This window comes from Cornus florida, unplaced genomic scaffold (genome assembly GCF_030987335.1).
Source record: "Cornus florida cultivar Cherokee Brave unplaced genomic scaffold, ASM3098733v1 CherokeeBrave_3.0.0_Hap2_Chr08, whole genome shotgun sequence".
NCBI classification, from domain to species: domain Eukaryota; kingdom Viridiplantae; phylum Streptophyta; class Magnoliopsida; order Cornales; family Cornaceae; genus Cornus; species Cornus florida.
The window spans coordinates 14258717-14279396 of NW_026775578.1; the positions used below are offsets into that span (position 1 = coordinate 14258717).

General features: G+C 37.8%; 1 protein-coding gene across 1 annotated transcript in view; it reads left to right on the plus strand.

The window, feature by feature from the left end:
* The first annotated feature begins 1355 nt into the window (after positions 1-1355).
* LOC132269753 (uncharacterized) overlaps positions 1356-20680 on the plus strand; it is a 32205-nt gene continuing 12880 nt past the window's right edge. The window contains exons 1-3 of the mRNA XM_059771004.1: positions 1356-1985; positions 2090-2095; positions 14218-14412. Coding sequence (XP_059626987.1) covers positions 1356-1985; positions 2090-2095; positions 14218-14412 — 831 coding nt within the window. The remainder of the gene's footprint in view (positions 1986-2089; positions 2096-14217; positions 14413-20680) is intronic.

Consider the following 20680-nt stretch of genomic DNA (forward strand, 5'->3'; position numbering starts at 1 on the left):
AGTATATAATACAAATAATATAAATTTTATTTGAAATGAATAGTGTGTAACATTAGTGAAAACGTTTCTATGCTACAATGCCAAAAACATAAGAAATATTATTTTGATGTTTTCTTTTTTCTTCACAAAAATTGAAAACGTTTTATGTTATAGAAAAATAAAAATATTTTATTAAACGCAATTTTTGTTTTCTTTTTACTTTTTTAGAGGTTAAAAAAAACCGTTTCCGTTACTAAACGCAACCCAAGATATATTTACCATGAATTTCTCCTTTTGTTAAAAAAAAAAACAAAAAACAAAAATACATAAAGACGGTTTTGCCCTGAGCAATTGCATTTTCTCTCACTTAAGAGTAAGTTGTGGACCTCGTGGTGCAAACTGAATGCCGAACAGGTACTATAAAGGGGTTAGGCTTTGTCTCTTGAAGCCGAACAAAAAGCCAGAGAAAGACAGGAGTTGGGATTGGGACGTTGCCCCATTTGTCAAACAGAAACAGAAAGGTGAGTGTTGTGTTTGAGAACTTATAATTCCCCTTTCTTCTTAGCATAGTGAAATTTAAGTCGATTCACGTATACATTTGTGTTCGTGTGTACATGGTTTAATGATTGTGTTGGTAACATCAACTATCAGTTCCTCTGAATGAGGAAGATGACACCGTGCACCTCTCCTTTCAAGCAACGCAAGGTGAGTTCTATTGCAAAAGCCCGTAGCAACTTAACTGTTCTCAGAAATTTTTATTGTTGTTATATTTCAATTTTCATTTGTAACTTTCAAGCTTTTAACTCCAATGGAATAAAAAACTCCTCCCACATGGGAAATTGAGATTTGAGTCCTAGCAATGGGCGTTTGTCTTACATACCAAAACAAAATTCATTGCTTACCTAACCAACCCAAAACTCTTATGATGTTCTTTTGGTTGTTGTAGTGTTGTGGTTATTAACTTTGACAAAGTAGTATTTTTTATTTTTATTTTTTTATGAATAGATAAATACTCATTGGAACTTTTGTTTGTTTTTTCCCAATCGTATTATTTTATTTTTGAAGATGATGGTTTCGTTTTCTTGTGTTTATGATTATTTGGATCTTGATCAGAGAAAAAAGCAACATATGAAGAAGGATGTAATTAGTGGATTGCCAGACGATATCCTCGTTGCCATCCTGTCTCTTTTGAGGCTTAAGGATGCAGATATCTATGGAGATATATAACTGGTAGTTTGAGCTTTCGTTCAATGATATTACCAAAAGATCCTGCAGATTATAGGACTTTATCATCTATTTTTGAAGAAAAGCGTACGTACTAAGTAAGTTGGGTGAATGAAGTCTTGAAATTGCATCTTGGTACCTGTATAGACGAAATGAGGATTTCTTTTGATTTCCTTCATAACTACCCTCCCGATATCAATGATTGGATTAAGTTTGCAATGGAAAAAGGTGTTCAAAGGTTTGAATTGGACGTGTTGGCTGGCTTTTTGCCCGATCGCCAGCTTCAATTTTACAATTTTCCAAGCATGGAAAACTTCAAATTCTCTTTTAGAACTTCACAAAGTCATCATGAGTCACGGACTATTGGTTCTGCAGCTGGCTTTTCTTCCCTAAAATCCCTTCGTTTGGTTGGTGTTAATATCATGGTGGAGGTGCTTGAGAATTTCCTATCCGACTGTGCGTTTCTTGAACAATTATGCATCTTGGGTACAACATGTCTAGTGAATGTAAAAATTGCTTGCCCATCACTCAAATTGACTCACTGCCACTATTTGGAAAATCTAGAAATTTTTGCAATAAATCTTGTTTCATTCACCTACATGGGACGAGATATAAGTGTGCCTTTTGAAAACGTCTCTCTTCTCTCTAAGCTATCTATTGGGGGACAATTCTGTTCGTCCTTTCTTTCTGGATCTTGCCAGCATTCCAGCTATATTCCTCAAATTAAAAAGCTCAAAATAAATTTGTCTTATTTGCTTAGAATGCGCAATAATTTTATAACGGTATGTTTTTATTTTATTTATTTATTATTTATTTTATATATAATAAATTAATTAATTAAATAGAATGCACAATAATTTTATAACGATATGTTTTTATTTTGTAGTTTAAGGTGTGTTTGCTGATGAAAGTTCTATTTATTTGTTTCTTTTTATGTATCATGTGTATGAATTTAAATAGACTTTAAATGTAAAGGATAAGAAGAAGAGAGGGAGAGATGAAAGCAAAGAGAACGTGATACTATATTTGTTGAAGAGGTTGAGGAGGTGAAAGGGACCATCACCCTGCCACCCTCGCCTCTTTAAGTAAGATCACATCTACTACTTTAAAGAAGAAACAAATTGAACTTGATTTCTTACTAAATTTATTTTATTTTATTATTTTTTTTTTTGATCCAAATGAAATTTAAAGAGCAAGATTTTTATATATTTTTTTGTGGTAAAGAATTTAAAGAACAAGTTAAAGATGAAGAAGATAACAATTAAAAGTAATGCATTCCAAAAAAATGCCATTCCAAATACATCCTTAATTTTGAAAACTTTGTGGTTTTGTGCTTATACAATTAATTTGAAAGGCAAATTGAATACAAATCTAACATTTCCAAGTAAGAAGCATGGACACAGGACATAGGTACGAACACAATACAACATGAATACAACGACATGCCAAATTCTAAAAAGTAGGACACTGAAATGGTGTGAACACGGCTAATATAAATATAAATTTTGATTTATATATCTATTGAGTGAGACAATCATAGAACTCTAGTTAATTTAAAAAATTCTATACTAGAGTTACATAAGTGAGAAGACAAGTCAGTTCGAATATAAAAAGAATATGTTATATTATGTATGATATTACTACCCGATCTTGTCATTATAGCATGTTTTGTTCCTTTATAGGTTGGACACTAAGATATATATTCATAATGTTATTTCCAGGAGTGTCGCGTGTTTGTTTATACAAGCAAACAGCACGTGCATTTGCACATGATTCAAGATCTTTGAAAACTTGTAAACAAATTTAGTTAGGCCTATTTGGCAACAGCTTATGCTTCATGTTTTTTTCTTTGGATAATGTACTATAGCGAAGCAAAACAAGAAAACGCGTTTGGTAATATTTGTTGTGATTTGAATAGTACCGAAACGTTTTCGAAAAAGAGGTGAAAACCGGAAGCACCAAGATGGTGGTTCCGGTTGCTTCCGCATACCCAAATAAATAAAAAAGGTCTTAAATGTCCTTTTTAACTAACCATTTTATTTTTCAAACTTAACAACACTTTTTTACTAAACATATTTTCATGTTTTTTGCTTCCAAAAATCTTGTAACAAATATAACGTTATCAAATGGTTCCAAATAATATTGAGCATACACCAAAGCAGAAACGTTACTTCTGTTTCGAGTTAAAACATAAGCATGAAGCAAAAGTGGTTGCCAAATAGGCCCTTAACCAGAGGTTAATGCAATGGTTGAGTAAAGTAAAGTTATAAATTTAAAAAAGTAAGTTTTTTGAAATCCATATTGTTGATCACCCAATCTTAAAAATCATAAAAGAAAAACTTATAACACATTTCAAAACAGAGAAAAGAAGCACAAATAAACATGGAACCTATAAATTTTAGGATATACCTACATAAAGTACAATAACATGAAAAAAATGGCACATACAACGTACTAAAGTACAAATATCTAATGCCGTAACATGATTATTCACTTCAAAACTTAACAAAGAGGTATATAGACTAACCAAACCAAAAGAATGAGCTTCTCAAAATTTGAGAATTTCAAATACCCTGTTTTGTTCTCTTTTACCCGCATACAAGCAAAACAGAGGTTTCAGTGTCTTTATCACAAATCACAATTGTATTAAGGAGAAGAACCAAATAAAAAAATAAAAAGTACATACATTTAATGTAAATCTTTTAATGAAAATGATTTTGTATACACGTGTTTAAAGAGAGAGAAAGAAAAACAGTGTAAAAGGAAAGAGATTGAAATTAGTGATTTGAAATCAGGGTTGCCCACTCTGGAATGGTAAAAGTTTGGATTAGGGTTGTCTTGTGATACCCCTCGATTCTAGAGTCACACGTGATCAAGTCCGAGCACAGAATACAAGGTATATCAAACAATTAATATTTAAATAAGCATTTGAATACAAAAAGAATAATAAATAAATAATAAGCTGAAGAAAACTAAATAATAAATCCCTATTTCAAAAATCCTCAAATAAATAATAATTAAAAATTCCATAATAGAATCCTTCAATCCTCTGATACCAATAGTTAATTAAACTACAACTCGGGAATCCATAATGTGGACCCCTAATAATATCCTAACTGACATAACTGAACTGAAATAAAAACTAATAATTAAACCATGTAGAAGAGTCCTACGTAAAGCCGAAGAGTGAATGACTGTCTCTGCTCGGCACGAACAATCTCTAAGACTGAAACTGACGAACACCTGAAAAATAATGGTGGGTCAGGCCCACATACAAGTTCTAATCTACTACATCCCAAACAGAGACCCGATACACATACACATCTTAATTAATTCAACAATAACTAAATAATCCATATATAGATATATACACACTAAAGGAACCTCACTAGACTATAGAGTTGTCTCACCCTGAATAGTAGGCAACATGCAAAAACGCACATATAGTGGACATGAATACCTAAACCTACCAGGGTACACAACTACACTATATCTAACTACACATCCCTGGCAATATACGCACCCTAACCACTGATCCTGAAACTCAAGCTCATATCATGGCGTATAATTATATATTTAAAATCCGTTCTATCCAACCATCAAAATAAACTATCTAATTATTATCTTAATAAAATGTCATCCAACTATTCCGTTGACCTGACACGAATAAGTAGGACTTAACACTATGGTTAATCTGTTCCCTTATTAAAAATAGGTAGGACTTAACTCTTAAGTTAATCCGTCCCTAATATGCCCCCATCCCATAATGGTGCATTAATCCATAACATAACCAAATAAAAGTTTCCAATCCAAGGATAATGTAAATAATATTTACATCTAATAATCCAAATAAATATGATATAAATCATATACACGTTATTTGCATTTATTTGAGTAAAAATATCAATTCTAATTAGCATGCATTTAATTTACATCACAAGAAAATAACATGCATCTCAACTAAATTGTACATCCCCATGTACTCATTAAATTAATTTAAATCTAAACAATTGATTAAAATAATTTAATCCAACAACATATAATTAATTTATACTTTTACAATTAAATTTTATATTTAACATGTAAACTTAAATCATGTATTTCAATTCTTAATGAATCTATTAAATAACTATTTAATACTAATCCATAATTCAAACACAATGGCGTCAGTTTAATATCCAACATTAATTAGTTTAACTTTTAAAATATTTAGTGCATAACTAACTTTTGTTACATATCAGATTCCTTTCTAACAATTTCTAACAATATAAAATTGCTCTAAGTTGACCTTTACTTCCTCATGCCGCGTGTAAGTCTTGGAAAGAAAGTGAAACTTAAATTGCAAATTTCGTGAAACAAGCTGAAACCTTCCTAAAGCTATTCTTTCTCGTTCGGCGTGCAGGACAAAAACACAAATTCTCATTATCAATTATATCACAATCTGATTTTTTTTTATGAAATCCGTTATCAATGGTTTCCTCGCTCGGCGTGCATGAAAACAAAATTAATTCATACATACACAAAAATGATTTCATACAAATACACAAAACTAATTAATTTAGAGCATTTCTCGTTCGGCGCGAACACTATATATAAATCAACTTTGATTTAATCTTAATTTATATACAAACTACTTCGCACTAAATTAATAATATATTACAACACATGAAAATTTAGCACAAATCCATTATTAATTTCTAAATAAATCCTTGTAATTAAATTCAACTAATTTATTTAGCATACCTAGAATTAATCTAGCATGCATAGGGTATGAATCAAAGGAGAAGAGAAGAATTAAAACTTGCCTTTAGTGATTTAATAAAAACCCTAACCTTCTTCTTCCTTTTTCTCTTCCTTCCTCTTCCTTCTTTCTCTCTCTAAAATATAGTACGTGATATATTTTCTAACCTCTTTCACAACTCTATAGTTATATATATTTATAGGCAACTAAAATAACCCTAATCCTTTTTCCATTCCAAGACAAATAAAAAAAAAATAAAATAAAATTTAAATACTAAAAAGGTAACTTAAATATATGTTACGTATAATCTATGTGTACTCCTTTTTATATATAATATATAAATATATATCAGATTATTATTTAAGGACTTTCCTTATATATATATATATATATATATATATATATATATATATATTTATTTATTAAATATACATATACATGGGTAATTATCCGTACCCAATAAACCCCTTATCCAAGTAGTCCATGGAGCCCAATTGATTGGTTATTTACTACTATCCACATCCAATTCCTTAAAAATATAAAAATAAAAATAAAACAATTAAATTTCTAAATAAATACACATCATCACAAACAATTCAATTTAAACAAATAATTAAATCAATTAAACAAGTAAACAATTAGCCAAGAAAACAACTAAATAATTAAATGCAATTAAAACTATTAAAATAATACCGAGACTATCCTTTTTAAATTAGGGATATTACATTCTTCCCCCCTAATAAAAAGAATTTCGTCCTCGAAATTCGCCCTTACCATCTTCCATTATATCTGGAAACTGTGAGTGAATGACATCCTCTTGTTCCTAAGTAGACTCAGCCTCATTATGGTGATTTCACTAGACACGTACTAACGATATGACTTTATTGTGAAGAACATGATCCTTGCGGTCAATAATTCGACACGTTGGCTCCACATATGTTGCATCCTGTTGCAACTCAATCTCACCCACATCTATGTGCTGATACCTATCCTCATCGCGTAAAAATTTCTGCAACATGGAAACATGAAACACGTTGTGGACTCGATCCAAATGATCTGGAAGTGCTACCCGATAAGCTACAGCTCCAACGCGATCGATAATCATGAATGGACCCACAAACCGTGGTGATAACTTCCCTTTCTTCCCAAAGCGCATTACACCTTTCATTGGAGACACTTTGAGTAGAACCTGATCCCCAACCTGAAACACCAATGCACATGTACGACGATCCGCATAACTCTTCTGCCTACTTTGGGCAGTGCGTATACGATCCCTAATAAGAGCAATCTTCTCAGAAGTATCCTTAATGAACTTAAGACCCAAGAATCTGCTCTCTCCAACTTCCATCCAACAAACAGGCGATCGACACGGTCGACCGTACAATGCCTCAAATGGTGCCATACCAATAGTCTTTTGAAAACTATTGTTATAAACAAACTCCACAAGTGGCAAATAATCCTCCCAGTAGCCCTTGAAATCAAGAACACGGGACCGAAGCATATCTTCCATGATTTGATTCACCCTCTTAGTCTGTCCGTCAGTCTGAGGATGATAAGCAGTGCTAAGATGCAATTCTGTACCCAAAGCCTGCTGAAAACTCTTCCAAAATCCAGATACGAAGCTCGAATCCCTGTCCGATATAATAAACAATGAAATACCATGTAGCTTCACAATCTCCGAAATGTAAAGCCTCGCCAACTGCTCCGAAGTGAAATCAGTGCGAATAGGCAAGAAATGAGCTGATTTGGTTAACCTATCAACGATGACCCAAATGGAATTGTGATTCTTGAACGAATTAGGCAATCCCTCCACAAAATCCATAGAAATGCTCTCCCATTTCCACGCTGGTATCGGCAGTGGCTGTAGAGCTCCTGGCGGCCTATGATGATCAATCTTAACCATCTGACAAGTACTACATCGTGAGACAAATAGAGCAATGTCCCTCTTCATACCTGCCCACCAAAACTGTCGCTTCATATCCTAATACATTTTGTCACCTCCTGGATGAACCGAAAACTCAGAGTGGTGAGTCTCAGTCATTACATCCTTCCTTAACTCATCAGCAGAAGGTACCACTAACCGTCCCTTGTACCTCAAACCTCCATCAGCCCCAACATAGTAGAATGGAATCTCTCCGGAAGCTATCTCTGCAACTTTATCAATGCACTGCCGATCTGTGAGTTGTGCCTTCAACACTTTTTGAATGATAGAAGGTGTAACTACCATACAAGCCATGAAAACATCCGACAACTCATCCACCGTCTTCAAAGCATCCCACTCAGTAGTAAATAGAGCAGAAAGACTACTAACAGGTCGACGACTGAGTGCATCTGCCACCACATTCGCTTTCCTTGGATGATACTAGATAGAGAAATGATAGTCTTTCACAAACTCCAACCATCGGCGCTATCTCATATTCAGCTCTCGCTGAGTGAACAAGTACTGCAGACTCTTGCGATCACTAAATAATCTGAAGGATTCACCCAACAGATAATGCCTCCAAATACGTAAGGCAAAGACCACCGCTGCCAACTCCAAATCATGCGTTGGATAATTAAGCTCGTGAGGCTTAAGCTTTCGAGATCCATACGAAATCGGTCGCTCCTCCTACATCAAAACACATCCAAGCCCCTGCAACGAAGCATCTGTGTACACAAGATACTCTATCTCGCTCTGTGGGGTAGACAAAACTGGTGCAGAAGTCAACTTAGTCTTCAGCTTATCAAAAGCTTTCTGACAATGTTCATCCCACACGAACCGTACACCCTTCTTAGTCAAATGAGTGAGTGGTCCCGCTATCTTTGAAAACCCCTGGATGGACCTCCTGTAATATCTTGCTAAACCGAGAAAACTCTAAATCTCAGTAGGTGATGTAAGCTGTCCCCACTCAACCACTGCTGAAACATTGGCTGGATCCACCGCTATTTCCCTTTCTGACACCACGTAACCCAGAAATTTCACTTCCCGCTGCCAAAATTCACATTTCTCAAACTTGGCATACAACTGGTGCTCACGAAGTGTCTGTAAGACTATCCGAAGATGTCTAGCATGATCGTCCTCTAACCTCGAGTAAATTAAAATGTCATCTATAAAGATAATGACAAATTGATCCAAGTAAGCCCTGAAGACTCTGTTCATTAAATCCATGAAAACCGCTGGTGCATTAGTCAACCCGAATGACAACACCCAAAACTCATAAGATCCATATCTAGTGAGAAACGCTGTCCTCGGAACATCCTGCTCTCGAACCCGAAGTTGATGATATCCAGACCGCAGATCAATCTTAGAGAAATAAGTAGCTCCATTCAACTGATCAAACAAGTCATCAATCCTGGGCAAAGGATACTTGTTACGAATAGTAAACTTGTTCAACTCCCTATAATCTATACACAAGCGGTGCGAACCATCCTTCTTCTTCACAAATAAAACCGGTGCTCCCAAGGGTGAAGTACTCCTGTGAATGAAACCCTAGCTGAGTAGCTGTTGAATCTGATCCCTTAGCTCGCGCATCTCCACTGGTGCCATCCTATACGGTGCACTAGCAATAGGCGTTGTGCCTGGAGCTAAGTCTATCACAAAGTCGATCTCGCGACTAGGCGGCAACCCTGGAATCTCCTGAAATACATCTGGGTAATCATGTACAATTGGTATGTTATCCAATAATACAGTAGTCCCCTCCTTTGTTTCCTCCTCCATATGAAACAAATATGTGCTAGTGACCCCCTTAGAACGCGGCATAGCGACGACGTACATGTCTTGACCGGGTATGGTAAAAACAACTGACCTATCATAACAATTAACTTGGGCATGGTAATGCGATAACCAATCCATCCCAAGTATCACGTCATAAGTGTGCATGTTCATGACCAATAGATTAGCTAAAAATCTGAGTCTACCAATATCTAGTGTCACAGGCCCATCACTCTCATGAAGAATGGCTGTATTGCCTAATGGTGTAGAAATTCCATGTGGTCTACTGCATACCCGAGTCATCATCCCAGACAAAACAACAAATGACCTAGCTACAAATGAGTGTGTAGCACCCGCATCAAATAAAACACGTCCAAGTAAACCATGAATAGGAAATTTACCCTCAACAGCCTGAGGTGCCTGCATATTCTGTGGCATGGGGTTGTACACCCTGCCATAATGTAACTGCTGCGGTGCCTGTCCTTGAGGTTGCTGATCGGTTGATCAACTATACATCAACCTTCGCAATAGCACGAATCATTGTAAAATAGGGCTATTGGTCGGGTAAGTCGAACCACTGCGACTGCGCTAGTCTTACGGCAACCTTAGTGTCTAGAATCTTTCTAGAATGATGAAGGGGTGTTCATAAAGGTTTTGTTTGTTGTCACTTAAATTAGGAATTCAAAGTGCATAAAACACTAATTTGCAAGGAATTTAGGATGAAATAGAACAATAGAGAAGAGACTAGGGAAGAGACTCCACAACCATCAATAAGCATGCTAGGATATGATTTACTTAGGGGAATAACATATATGTATAACCATAGGATGCAACAACACAAATTATTACATTCCCTTCAAGAAATTTATGAAATCAATAGGTAAGAATAACCTATCAAAGCATTGCATGTTTTGGTTACCTAAACTAGGTTGTAACCTTAGACATACTCACTAAGCATAGAGTTATCAAGCCCTTAATCACATAGTAGAAGCACATGACATAGAATCCAAGAATAATCTATCAAAGGAAGATCCTAAGCAATAGATTATCAAATCTCCTAAATATCATGCCATTAACAACACTTCCATAAACTCCATTCCATTGTCACTATGAAAATGTAGCAATATAATCATAGGAGAAAAACCATCTAAGACAAGATATTTAACTCAAGATGATTATGTATAGGTATTGAAGTTCATTACATCAAATAAAGAGCTCTAGTTCATGGAAGGATTACATACATATATTAACCCCCAAATATAAATCAAAACAAAGCAAAGCTTACAAAAATGGAGTTTCATCACCTCCCTAGAGGAGGTTTAGTTACCCATGGTGGCCCTAGATGAAGGAAGAAGCAAGGCTTTCCCCTCCATTTTTGAGCTTCCTCCTTGAAGCTTCAAGAACTCCTCCTCTTTGCTCTCTTCTCTCTCCTCTATCTTGCAAAAATTAAAGGATATGAAATATGTGGCCTTTGGTTGCCTTTTGTCCTCCAACAAAACCCTCTCTCTCCTCCAAAAAACATCCCCAACCACCTCATTAATAGGGAAATCCAAAGTTGGAAATTTCAGAGCACAAGTGGGCTGTCTCGTGGAGCAAACTGCCCAAATTTTGAGTGCTCGAAATAGGGCCTCGAGCACTCGAATTTAGTGTAAAAAGCTCCATGCTTCACTTACTCCGCCCAGACCTACTTTGATGAAATGGCCATAACTTTGCGCTCCGAACTCCGAATGACGAACCGTTTAAAGATTTAGAGAGCTGATTCAGAGCTTTAAAAACTTTATGTTTTGATGAAGACCCAAATCTTAAGTCTGATTGGTCGAAAATGGGGAGAAAGACAGTACTTCAGTGCTGCCAGGCAGTTCTGCGCACCTCTGGTAACAAGGCTATAACTCTCTGTTCCGAGCTCCGAATGATGAACCATTTGAAGATTTAGAAAGCTAATTCAGAGCTCTAAATCTTTCATGTTATGACAGAAGTCCATTTCTCGAGCTTTTTGGGTCAAAATGGCGAGCAAAGTCCTAACTCCACTGCTGATCTCGTGAAGCAATCTGCCCTAATTTCGAGCACTCGAAATAAGGCCTTGAGCACTCGAAAATTGGCCAGAATGCCTTATGCTTGGTTTGCTCCGCCCAGACCTACTTTGGTAAAACGGCCATAACTTTGCGCTCTGAACTCCAAATGATGAACCGTTTGAATATTTGGAAAGCTAATTCAGAGCTCTAAAAACTTTATGTTTTGGTGGAGATCCAATTCTCAAGGATGGTTGGTCGAAATTGAAGAGCAAGGCAGAAATTCATTGCTGCCAGGCAGTTCTGAGCACCTATGATAAGAAGATCATAACTCTCTGCTCCAAACTCTAAATGATTAACCGCTTAAAGATTTGGAAAGCTGATTCAGAGCTCTAAATATGTCATGTTATGAGGGAAGTCCAGTTCTCGAGTTTTTAAGGTCAAAATGGCGAGAAAAGTCCAGGTTCCACTGCTGCCAGAAATTCAGCATTGTGACCTTTGATGTTCAAAACTCCACAAAGCATCCTTCTTGCTTCTTTTTGGCCAATGAACCTGAAAATACGCAAAAACGTGCATATGAAGGTAATCTACATAATTAAACAAACAATGAACTTAAATAATGCAATTAAGGGCGCTTGAATATGCAATATTCGGCGATTATCACACCCCCAAACTTACATTTTGCTAGTCCCTTAGCAAAACCAAAATGAATACTTCAATGAAAATACAACCATGGGCATGCTACCACAAAAATATCATCCATGGTGAAATGAAGTGCAAACATAGCTCAAATACAATTTGAAACAACAAAGAACTGGAGATGGGGTCATTGGGAAGACTACCTTGCATTTATGAAGCATTGATACTAAACACATTTCAACATGTATGTATCAACATCATAAACTATATAAATAACTCAATTATCATCTCTTGAATGAAAATCAACTCTAACTTCAGTGAAAGTGAATTGGATTCTCAACATGCGGCTTTTACTTTCTTTTCCAATTCCAAAGCACAAGTTTTCAAATCATTGAATTCCCTTTTAAATGAGGTCCCTAAGGCATGATTTTATTTACAAGACAACTTTTGTTGCTTGTTGACAATTTATTGTAACTCAGAAGTGAAACATAAGATGGTTGTGCAATGCTGAAGTCCCTTAAGCTTTCTAACCAACCTATGTAGCAAGCGTTAGGCCAACAACTCCCAAACCAGATGGCTTTAGGGTGTTAAGTGTAAAGACACTCCAAAGGGCTTAATAGCTCAAGTTGGAAAGGCTACGAACTCTAGCGAACCATGTTTATTACAATTTTTTTGACTGACCGTGCAATGTTAAAGTCCTTTAAGCTTTTTAACCAACCCTTGTAGCAAGCGTTAGGCCAACAACTCCCAAACCAGATGGCTTCAGGGTGTTAAGTGAAGAGACACTCCAAAGGGCTTAATAGCTCGAGTTGGAAAGGCTACGAACGTCAACTGGTCATTTTTTCTTTCTTTCTCAGTGTTTTTTTTTATTTTTATTTTTTTTAGACAACTTAAATCATGCCAAAGATATTCATCTATTAGGTTCATCAAATCAGATTAACTAGGCCAAGGTCAAGGTCGATTAAGTTGCATGCCTCACAGTTAAGTTTCCAATGTGCATCTGTGCATTGTGAAGCTTAAAAGAGTGTCAAATCCAGCAAGAATCTAATTGAGACATTTATACAGACTAATTTGAATCCACATGATCATTTCAACTCAAATTTTTCTTTATTTTCAAAAATGTCCATTGCTTCTATACACAAGGTATTAAACATATGTTTTGTCTCCGACAAGTTCCAAGTTATACTATCATTGCTTAGCAAAAATTATGAAACCAAAAATGCATAAATGCACCCCCAAACTTGAATGTCATATTGTCCTCAATGTGAGAAGACAAGTAAATCAAAATAAGAGCAAAAAGGGGGGAAAGGAACAATAATACCAAGTGGAGTGACGACGACGTAGATGTTCAGCCATGTGAGTGCGCAACGGCGTCCCCCAAACTTGGATATGAAGACCTATCAAAATACAACTAATATACACATGTAAAAGCATAAGCTCTTAAGAAAAATCAAAACAGAATTAAAAACACTAACCTGAATTGTAGTGCAAGATAAAAATCCAAACAAAACACAAATGCAGACATTAGCCACAAGTGTAAAATGGATAGCAAAAGAATGCCAAAAGTGTGCTATTTTTTTTTTTTTTTCGAATGGCATGCATGAGGGTGTTGTGGAGGAATTGAAGGTGGGGTTGATTGAGTGTGAAGGATGGTAGGTGGTTAGGGAGTGAATGTGCCGAGAGAGAGATGGTGGCATGCATGGTGGGGTGAGGTGAGGAAGTTTGGTGAGGTTGGTTGGATGGTTGGGAAAAAAGAAGATGCCGAGAGGGGCATGCATGGGGGTTGCATGGTGTTGGTGTGTGTAGATGCCGAGAGAGAGAAGGCTTGTGTGAGGGTTGGTTGGTGAATGAGAGAGGGGTGAAGGTTGGGGTGGTGGTCGGTTTGGTTGGTGTATGCATGGTGTTGATGTGAATGGTTGTGATTGTGTTGGGAGGGTGGCCGTGGAAGGCATGCATGGTTGAGGATGATGAGGGGTTGCCGAGAGGTTAGTTTGTGGGTTGAGGTGGTGGAAGTTGATGGTGCATGCAAGATGCCGAGAGGGTGGGGTTGGTGTTGGAAGCTGAGGGAAATGAGGTGTGGGTTGCTTGGGTTGCATAAGGATTGCATGGTGGATGAGATAGAGAGATTGGTGATTGGGTGTGTTGAATGAGAGAGAGAAAAGGTGGAGGTTGGTTGGTTTTGGGTTCATACATGGGAGTTGCCGAGATGAGGGGGCATGGTTGTGTGGCTTGGTAGGGAGAGGGATGGTTAAGAGGGATGTCATGCATGCTGTTAAAGGAGGTTGTGGGTTGGAGAAGAGAGAAGATTGTGGTGTTGGTGTTTGATTGAGGTTGCATGGTGGAATGGGTTGAAGGAGGGAGATAGGAGTGGATGCCGAGAGGGTAGGGTGTTGTGAGGTTGGTTGATGCTTGGTTTGCATGGTTGAGGTGGTTGCCGAGAGTGAGAGGTGTGCAGGTTAGTGGAGTTCGAGCATGGTTTGTGAGGTGGGTTGGTATGTGGAGTTGTGGGTGGTGGCTTGGTGATGGGTTAGTTTAGTGTGTGCAAGGTGGTGTGCCGAAGGTAGGTGATGGTTTGGAGTGTGGATGAGTTGCAGGCATGGGGTTGTGGGTTGCTGCTGCATGCTTGAGAAGATGAGGGTTGGGGTGGTGTTGTGTGGGCTGTGAGGTTGTTTGGTGTGGGGGTGGATGCCGAGAGTGGGGATGGTTTGTGGGTGATGAGAGGGTGGCCGAGAGGTGTGGCTTGGAGTGTGGGATGAATTAAGAGGGACGGGTTAGTGGAGATTGCATGGTGGTGAGGGTGAAGCTGCCGGGTGGTGAAGAGTGGATGGAGAGGTGTGTGTGATGTTGGTTGAGAGAGAGAGAAGAGCATGCATGATGGGCATGCATGAGGGGATGGTGGTGAGGTGAGAGAGAAAAGGAGTTGTATGATGAGTGTTGGGATGGTTGGGGAGAGAGAGAGAAAATGCTGTGTGTGCGAGGTTATGGGGTTAGGGAGGGTTGGTTGGTTTTGCCGAGGGGTGCTTGCATGATGTGTGGGGTTACTTGGGTTGAGAGAAATGAGGAAGAAAGTTGGGTTGATGAGAGGGTGGTTTTGGTTGTGGGAGCTTTGGTTGGAGATGAGAGGAATGGCAATTTTCGAGCACTCCACAGGGGATCTAGAGTGCTCGACAATTAGGCAGCGAGCAGGCTAAGGAAATGGTGAAGCTTCGAGCACTCGAAGCTTGGCCTACGAGTGCTCGATTCTGAGGCAGTAGCTGCGGAAGTTGGGCTGAAAATTTAGAGCACTCCAAATGGAATTTAGAGTGCTCTAAAATTGGGCAGTGAGTGCATGCAAGATTGGTTCACATTTAGAGCACTCCAAATGGGAGCTAGAGTGCTCTAAATGAAGGCAGTAAGCTCGTAATTTTGGTGTTGAACCTTGATTGCATCTGTAAGGAATTTCAAGCACTCCACATGGAAATTGGATTGCTCTAAATTGAGGCAGTGAGCTAGGATTGATGCTTTGAAAGCTGCGAGCACTCAAATGGGGAATGGGATTGCTCAAAAATTGCAGCCAAATTAAAGTGAAGCTTGAAAACTAAAGCACTCGGCATGGAGCTTGAATGCTGTTGCATGGCCATGCATGAGCTTGCATGGATGGTTCAAGGAATGAGATCATTAATACATGGAAGCATAAAGAATTTGAGCAGTGGGCTCGGATAGGGAGGAATGCATGCATCAGAGAAATGCATGCAACCATGCATGAAATATAGAAATGCATGAAATGCATGCAAGCAAGGAACTTTGCGGATCATGATAAAATTTTTGAGGAGCATGAAATTCCTATGCATGCAATGTTGATGGATTCAAGCCAATGTATGGGAAAAATTTAAACGTTGCAACATCCTCTCATTCAAATGGATGGAAAATTTGGAAAGCACTCTCTCTCTTTTCTTTTCTTTTTTTTTTCAAACTTTGCAATTTCTAATGCATGGAAAAATTGCCAACTTTCAGAACATCACACAAAGCATGGGTGGATGTAAGAAAATTTTCAAACCTTTGCAACGTCACACAATGCATGAATGAAATTTCTGGAGAAAATTTTAAACTTGCAAATTCATTCTATTCCAATGCATGGGAAATTTTGAAAGTTTTGTTTTGAAACCTTGCAATATTTTAACTTTTTAATCATCTCAAATGCATGAAGAATTTTGAGAAAATTTTCAAACTTTTCATTGAAAATGAGAAAATATGCACATGAGTCGCATTTGAAAAATCTAATGAAATTGCTAGAAAGCGATGGAGACTTCCGGGAATGAAAAGTAGAGTTGAGAAGGTCTAAGAAAAATCAAATTTTTGGCTTTTCTAAACCGTTTCCCAGAAAATTTGCAAGGCACGAGCAATTTCAATGAGAAGGAAGCTTGGAAATTGAAAGAATTGCTTCCCTTGAGTTGCTAAATTTAATGTCGATAGCTAGACGAAGTTAGAGCAGGCACTAATCCTCAAAAATCTCGATAGCTAGACACACCGAGATCGATTAGTCCTCCTTACCATATACCATGTCTGTCTAGAGATTCAAGCTTCCCTAAGTAAGAAAGTTCTTTTGGAAGCGGAAGGAAAAGAGCTTGAAGACAAAAGTTGGAAAGAGGTAATGGAAAGACCTCAATCCACTCTTCATCCTCAATGAAGAACTTTGGACTATGGGGCTGATTTGGATTAGGGAAAGGTGGATCAAATGAAGGCACATCAAGCAAAGACTTGTGAAGGGCCATATTGAGCACGGGTATGCTCGACCAATTATCCTTCAGAATTTCAACATCCTCCTCACACTTATCTGGCGGCTCAGGCTCAATAGCTTGAGATAACTCAAGTAAAGGAATGAGAGGAGGTGCAAGCTCCCAAGAGAAGGATACATTTGATGCTGCCCAAGGAAGAGAGTGAATGGGTGGAGGAATATTAAGCAAAGAATTCACCTCCGAAATAGAATTGTCAACATTAAAATCCTCATAATTGAAATGAGCCAAACAAGCTTTTAGAGGATCCTCCATTGAAGGAGGTGCATCAAGTAAAGGATTATTTAGGGGTTGTTTAGGAGTAGGGTAGACAATCTCTACATCATTATTTTTCCCATTTTGAACCACAATTGCTTCATTTTGATGTGGGGCAACAATTTGATCTTCAACCACCATTTCATCATTTTCACATGTAATAACCACTTGATCATTCGCATGATGAAAGTTACTAGGAGTAATCTCATCATTCATAGAATTTTCTTTTGGATTGGCCATAAATTCAAATGAAAATGTTTCCTCCTCTTCATGATTTTTAGCATTAATCCTTTGTTGAATTTGAGATATTTGGTCATCTATCATTGCACTAACTTGGGACTGGTGATTTGGTACCACTTGATTGATGGACTCTACTGTGGATTGCATGCTAGCAAGGGAAGCCAATAGTTGATTGTTGGAGTCCATCATTTGCGTGTGCATAGACTCCATCATTTGTTTGTTAGCAACAATTAGCTCATCCAATGGAGACGGTGGACAAGGAGAAGAGGGCGGGAAAGAATGATCATTGGGTTGAAAAGGTTGCATATGAGATTGTGGGGTTGAATTTCCTATTTCATGCCACAAGAAGTTTTGTTGGTCTCCCCAACCCGAGTTATAACCATTGAAGTATGGATCACTACCCGGTTCAGAGAAATTTGCATTTGGTTGCTCTAGATAAAAATCCGAGAATTGTCTCGTTAGAAGACAATCTCTTGTATGATGTGTATTACTAGAGCAAAAAGCACAAAACGCATGTGGTGTGTAGAATTGAGTTGGAAGATAACTACCCTCCATCTAGGACTTAAACATCAACAACACACAACATAATCAACACAATAATTCTTTATTATCAACTCCACATACAATGATCCCTTTCTCCTCAATTATCAACAAGATAGGAAATAAATGGCCATGACAAGGACCGATGCTTTGCAATATAGTAAAACAAAAATAGCCTCAACAAGGGCTTCACAAATAAATTAACTACTTCTAAGCTTAACACATGCACAATATCCATAATTCGAAACTAGAAGTCACGAGACTTACCTGGGGTCCTCTAGACTCACAATTTGCTAGCATTCCCACGGCGAGCTTCGAGTCCCTAGGATCTCACTTACAACACAAAGATAGTTAAAACACACAAGAAATATTCACAAAACACAATATGCACAATCAAGCTAAATTAACCCTAGAACTTTGGTCGCTAAACCGTTTGCAGTCCCCGACAACGGCGCCAAAAATTGATCGGTTGATCAGCTATACATCAACCTTCGCAATAGCACGAATCATTGTAAAATAGGGCTATTGGTCGGGTAAGTCGAACCACTGCGACTGCGCTAGTCTTACGGCAACGTTAGTGTCTAGAATCTTTCGAGAATGATGAGGGGGTGTTCATAAAGGTTTTGTTTGTTGTCACTTAAATTAGGAATTCAAAGTGCATAAAACACTAATTTGCAAGGAATTTATTATGAAATAGAACAATAGAGAAGAGACTAGGGAAGAGACTCCACAACCATCAATAAGCATGCTAGGATATGATTTACTTAGGGGAATAACATATATGTATAACCATAGGATGCAACAACACAAATTATTACATTCCCTTCGAGAAATTTATGAAATCAATAGGTAAGAATAACCTATGAAAGCATTGCATGTTTTGGTTACCTAAACTAGGTTGTAACCTTAGACATACTCACTAAGCATAGAGTTATCAAGCCCTTAACCACATAGTAGAAGCACATGACATAGAATCCAAGAATAATCTATCAAAGGAAGATCCTAAGCAATAGATTATCAAATCTCCTAAATATCATGCCATTAACAACACTTCCATAAACTCCATTCCATTGTCACTATGAAAATGTAGCAATATAATCATAGGAGAAAAACCATCTAAGACAAGATATTTAACTCAAGATGATTATGTATAGGTATTGAAGTTCATTACATCAAATAAAGAGCTCTAGTTCATGGAAGGATTACATACATATATTAACCCCCAAATATAAATCAAAACAAAGCAAAGCTTACAAAATGGAGCTTCATCACCTCCCTAGAGGAGGTTTAGTTACCCATGGTGGCCCTAGATGAAGGAAGAAGCAAGGCTTTCCCCTCCATTTTCGAGCTTCCTCCTTGAAGCTTCAAGAACTCCTCCACTTTGCTCTCTTCTCTCTCCTCTATCTTGCAAAAATTCAAGGATATGAAATGTGTGGCCTTTGGTTGCCTTTTGTCCTCCAACAAAACCCTCTCTCTCCTCCAAAAAACATCCCCAACCACCTCATTAATAGGGAAATCCAAAGTTGGAAATTTCAGAGCACAAGTGGGCTGTCTCGTGGAGCAAACTGCCCAAATTTCGAGTGCTCGAAATAGGGGCTCGACCACTCGAATTTAGTGTAAAAAGCTCCATGCTTCACTTGCTCCGCCTAGACCTACTTTGATGAAATGGCCATAACTTTGGGCTCCGAACTCCGAATGACGAACCGTTTAAAGATTTGGAGAGCTGATTCAGAGCTTTAAAAACTTCATGTTTTGATGAAGACCCAAATCTCAAGTCTGGTTGGTCGAAAATGGGGAGAAAGGCAGTACTTCAGTGCTGCCAGGCAGTTCTGCGCACCTCTGGTAACAAGGCCATAACTCTCTGCTCCGAGCTCCGAATGATGAACCGTTTGAAGATTTAGAAAGCTAATTCAGAGTTCTAAATCTTTCATGTTATGATGGAAGTCCAGTTCTCGAGCTTTCTGGGTCAAAATGGTGAGCAAAATCCTAACTCCACTGCTGATCTCGTGAAGCAATCTGCCCTAATTTCGAGCACTCGAAATAAGGCCTCGAGCACTCGAAAATTGGCCAGAATGCCTTATGCTTGGTTTGCTCCGCCCAGACCTACTTTGGTAAAATGGCCATAACTTTGCGCTCTAAACTCCAAATGATGAACCGTTTAAAGATTTGGAAAGCTAATTCAGTGCTCTAAAAACTTCATGTTTTGGTGGAGATCCAATTCTCAAGGATGGTTGGTCGAAATTGAAGAGCAAGGCAGAAATTCATTGCTGCCAGGCAGTTCTGAGCACCTATGATAAGAAGATCATAACTCTCTGCTCCGAACTCCGAATGATGAACCGCTTGAAGATTTGGAAAGCTGATTCAGAGCTCTAAATATGTCATGTTATGAGGGAAGTCCAGTTCTTGAGTTTTCAAGGTCAAAATGGCGAGCAAAGTCCAGGTTCCACTGCTGCCAGAAATTCAGCATTGTGACCTTTGATGTTCAAAACTCCACAAAGCATCCTTCTTGCTTCTTTTTGGCCAATGAACCTGAAAATACTCAAAAACGTGCATATGAAGGTAATCTACATAATTAAACAAACATTGGACT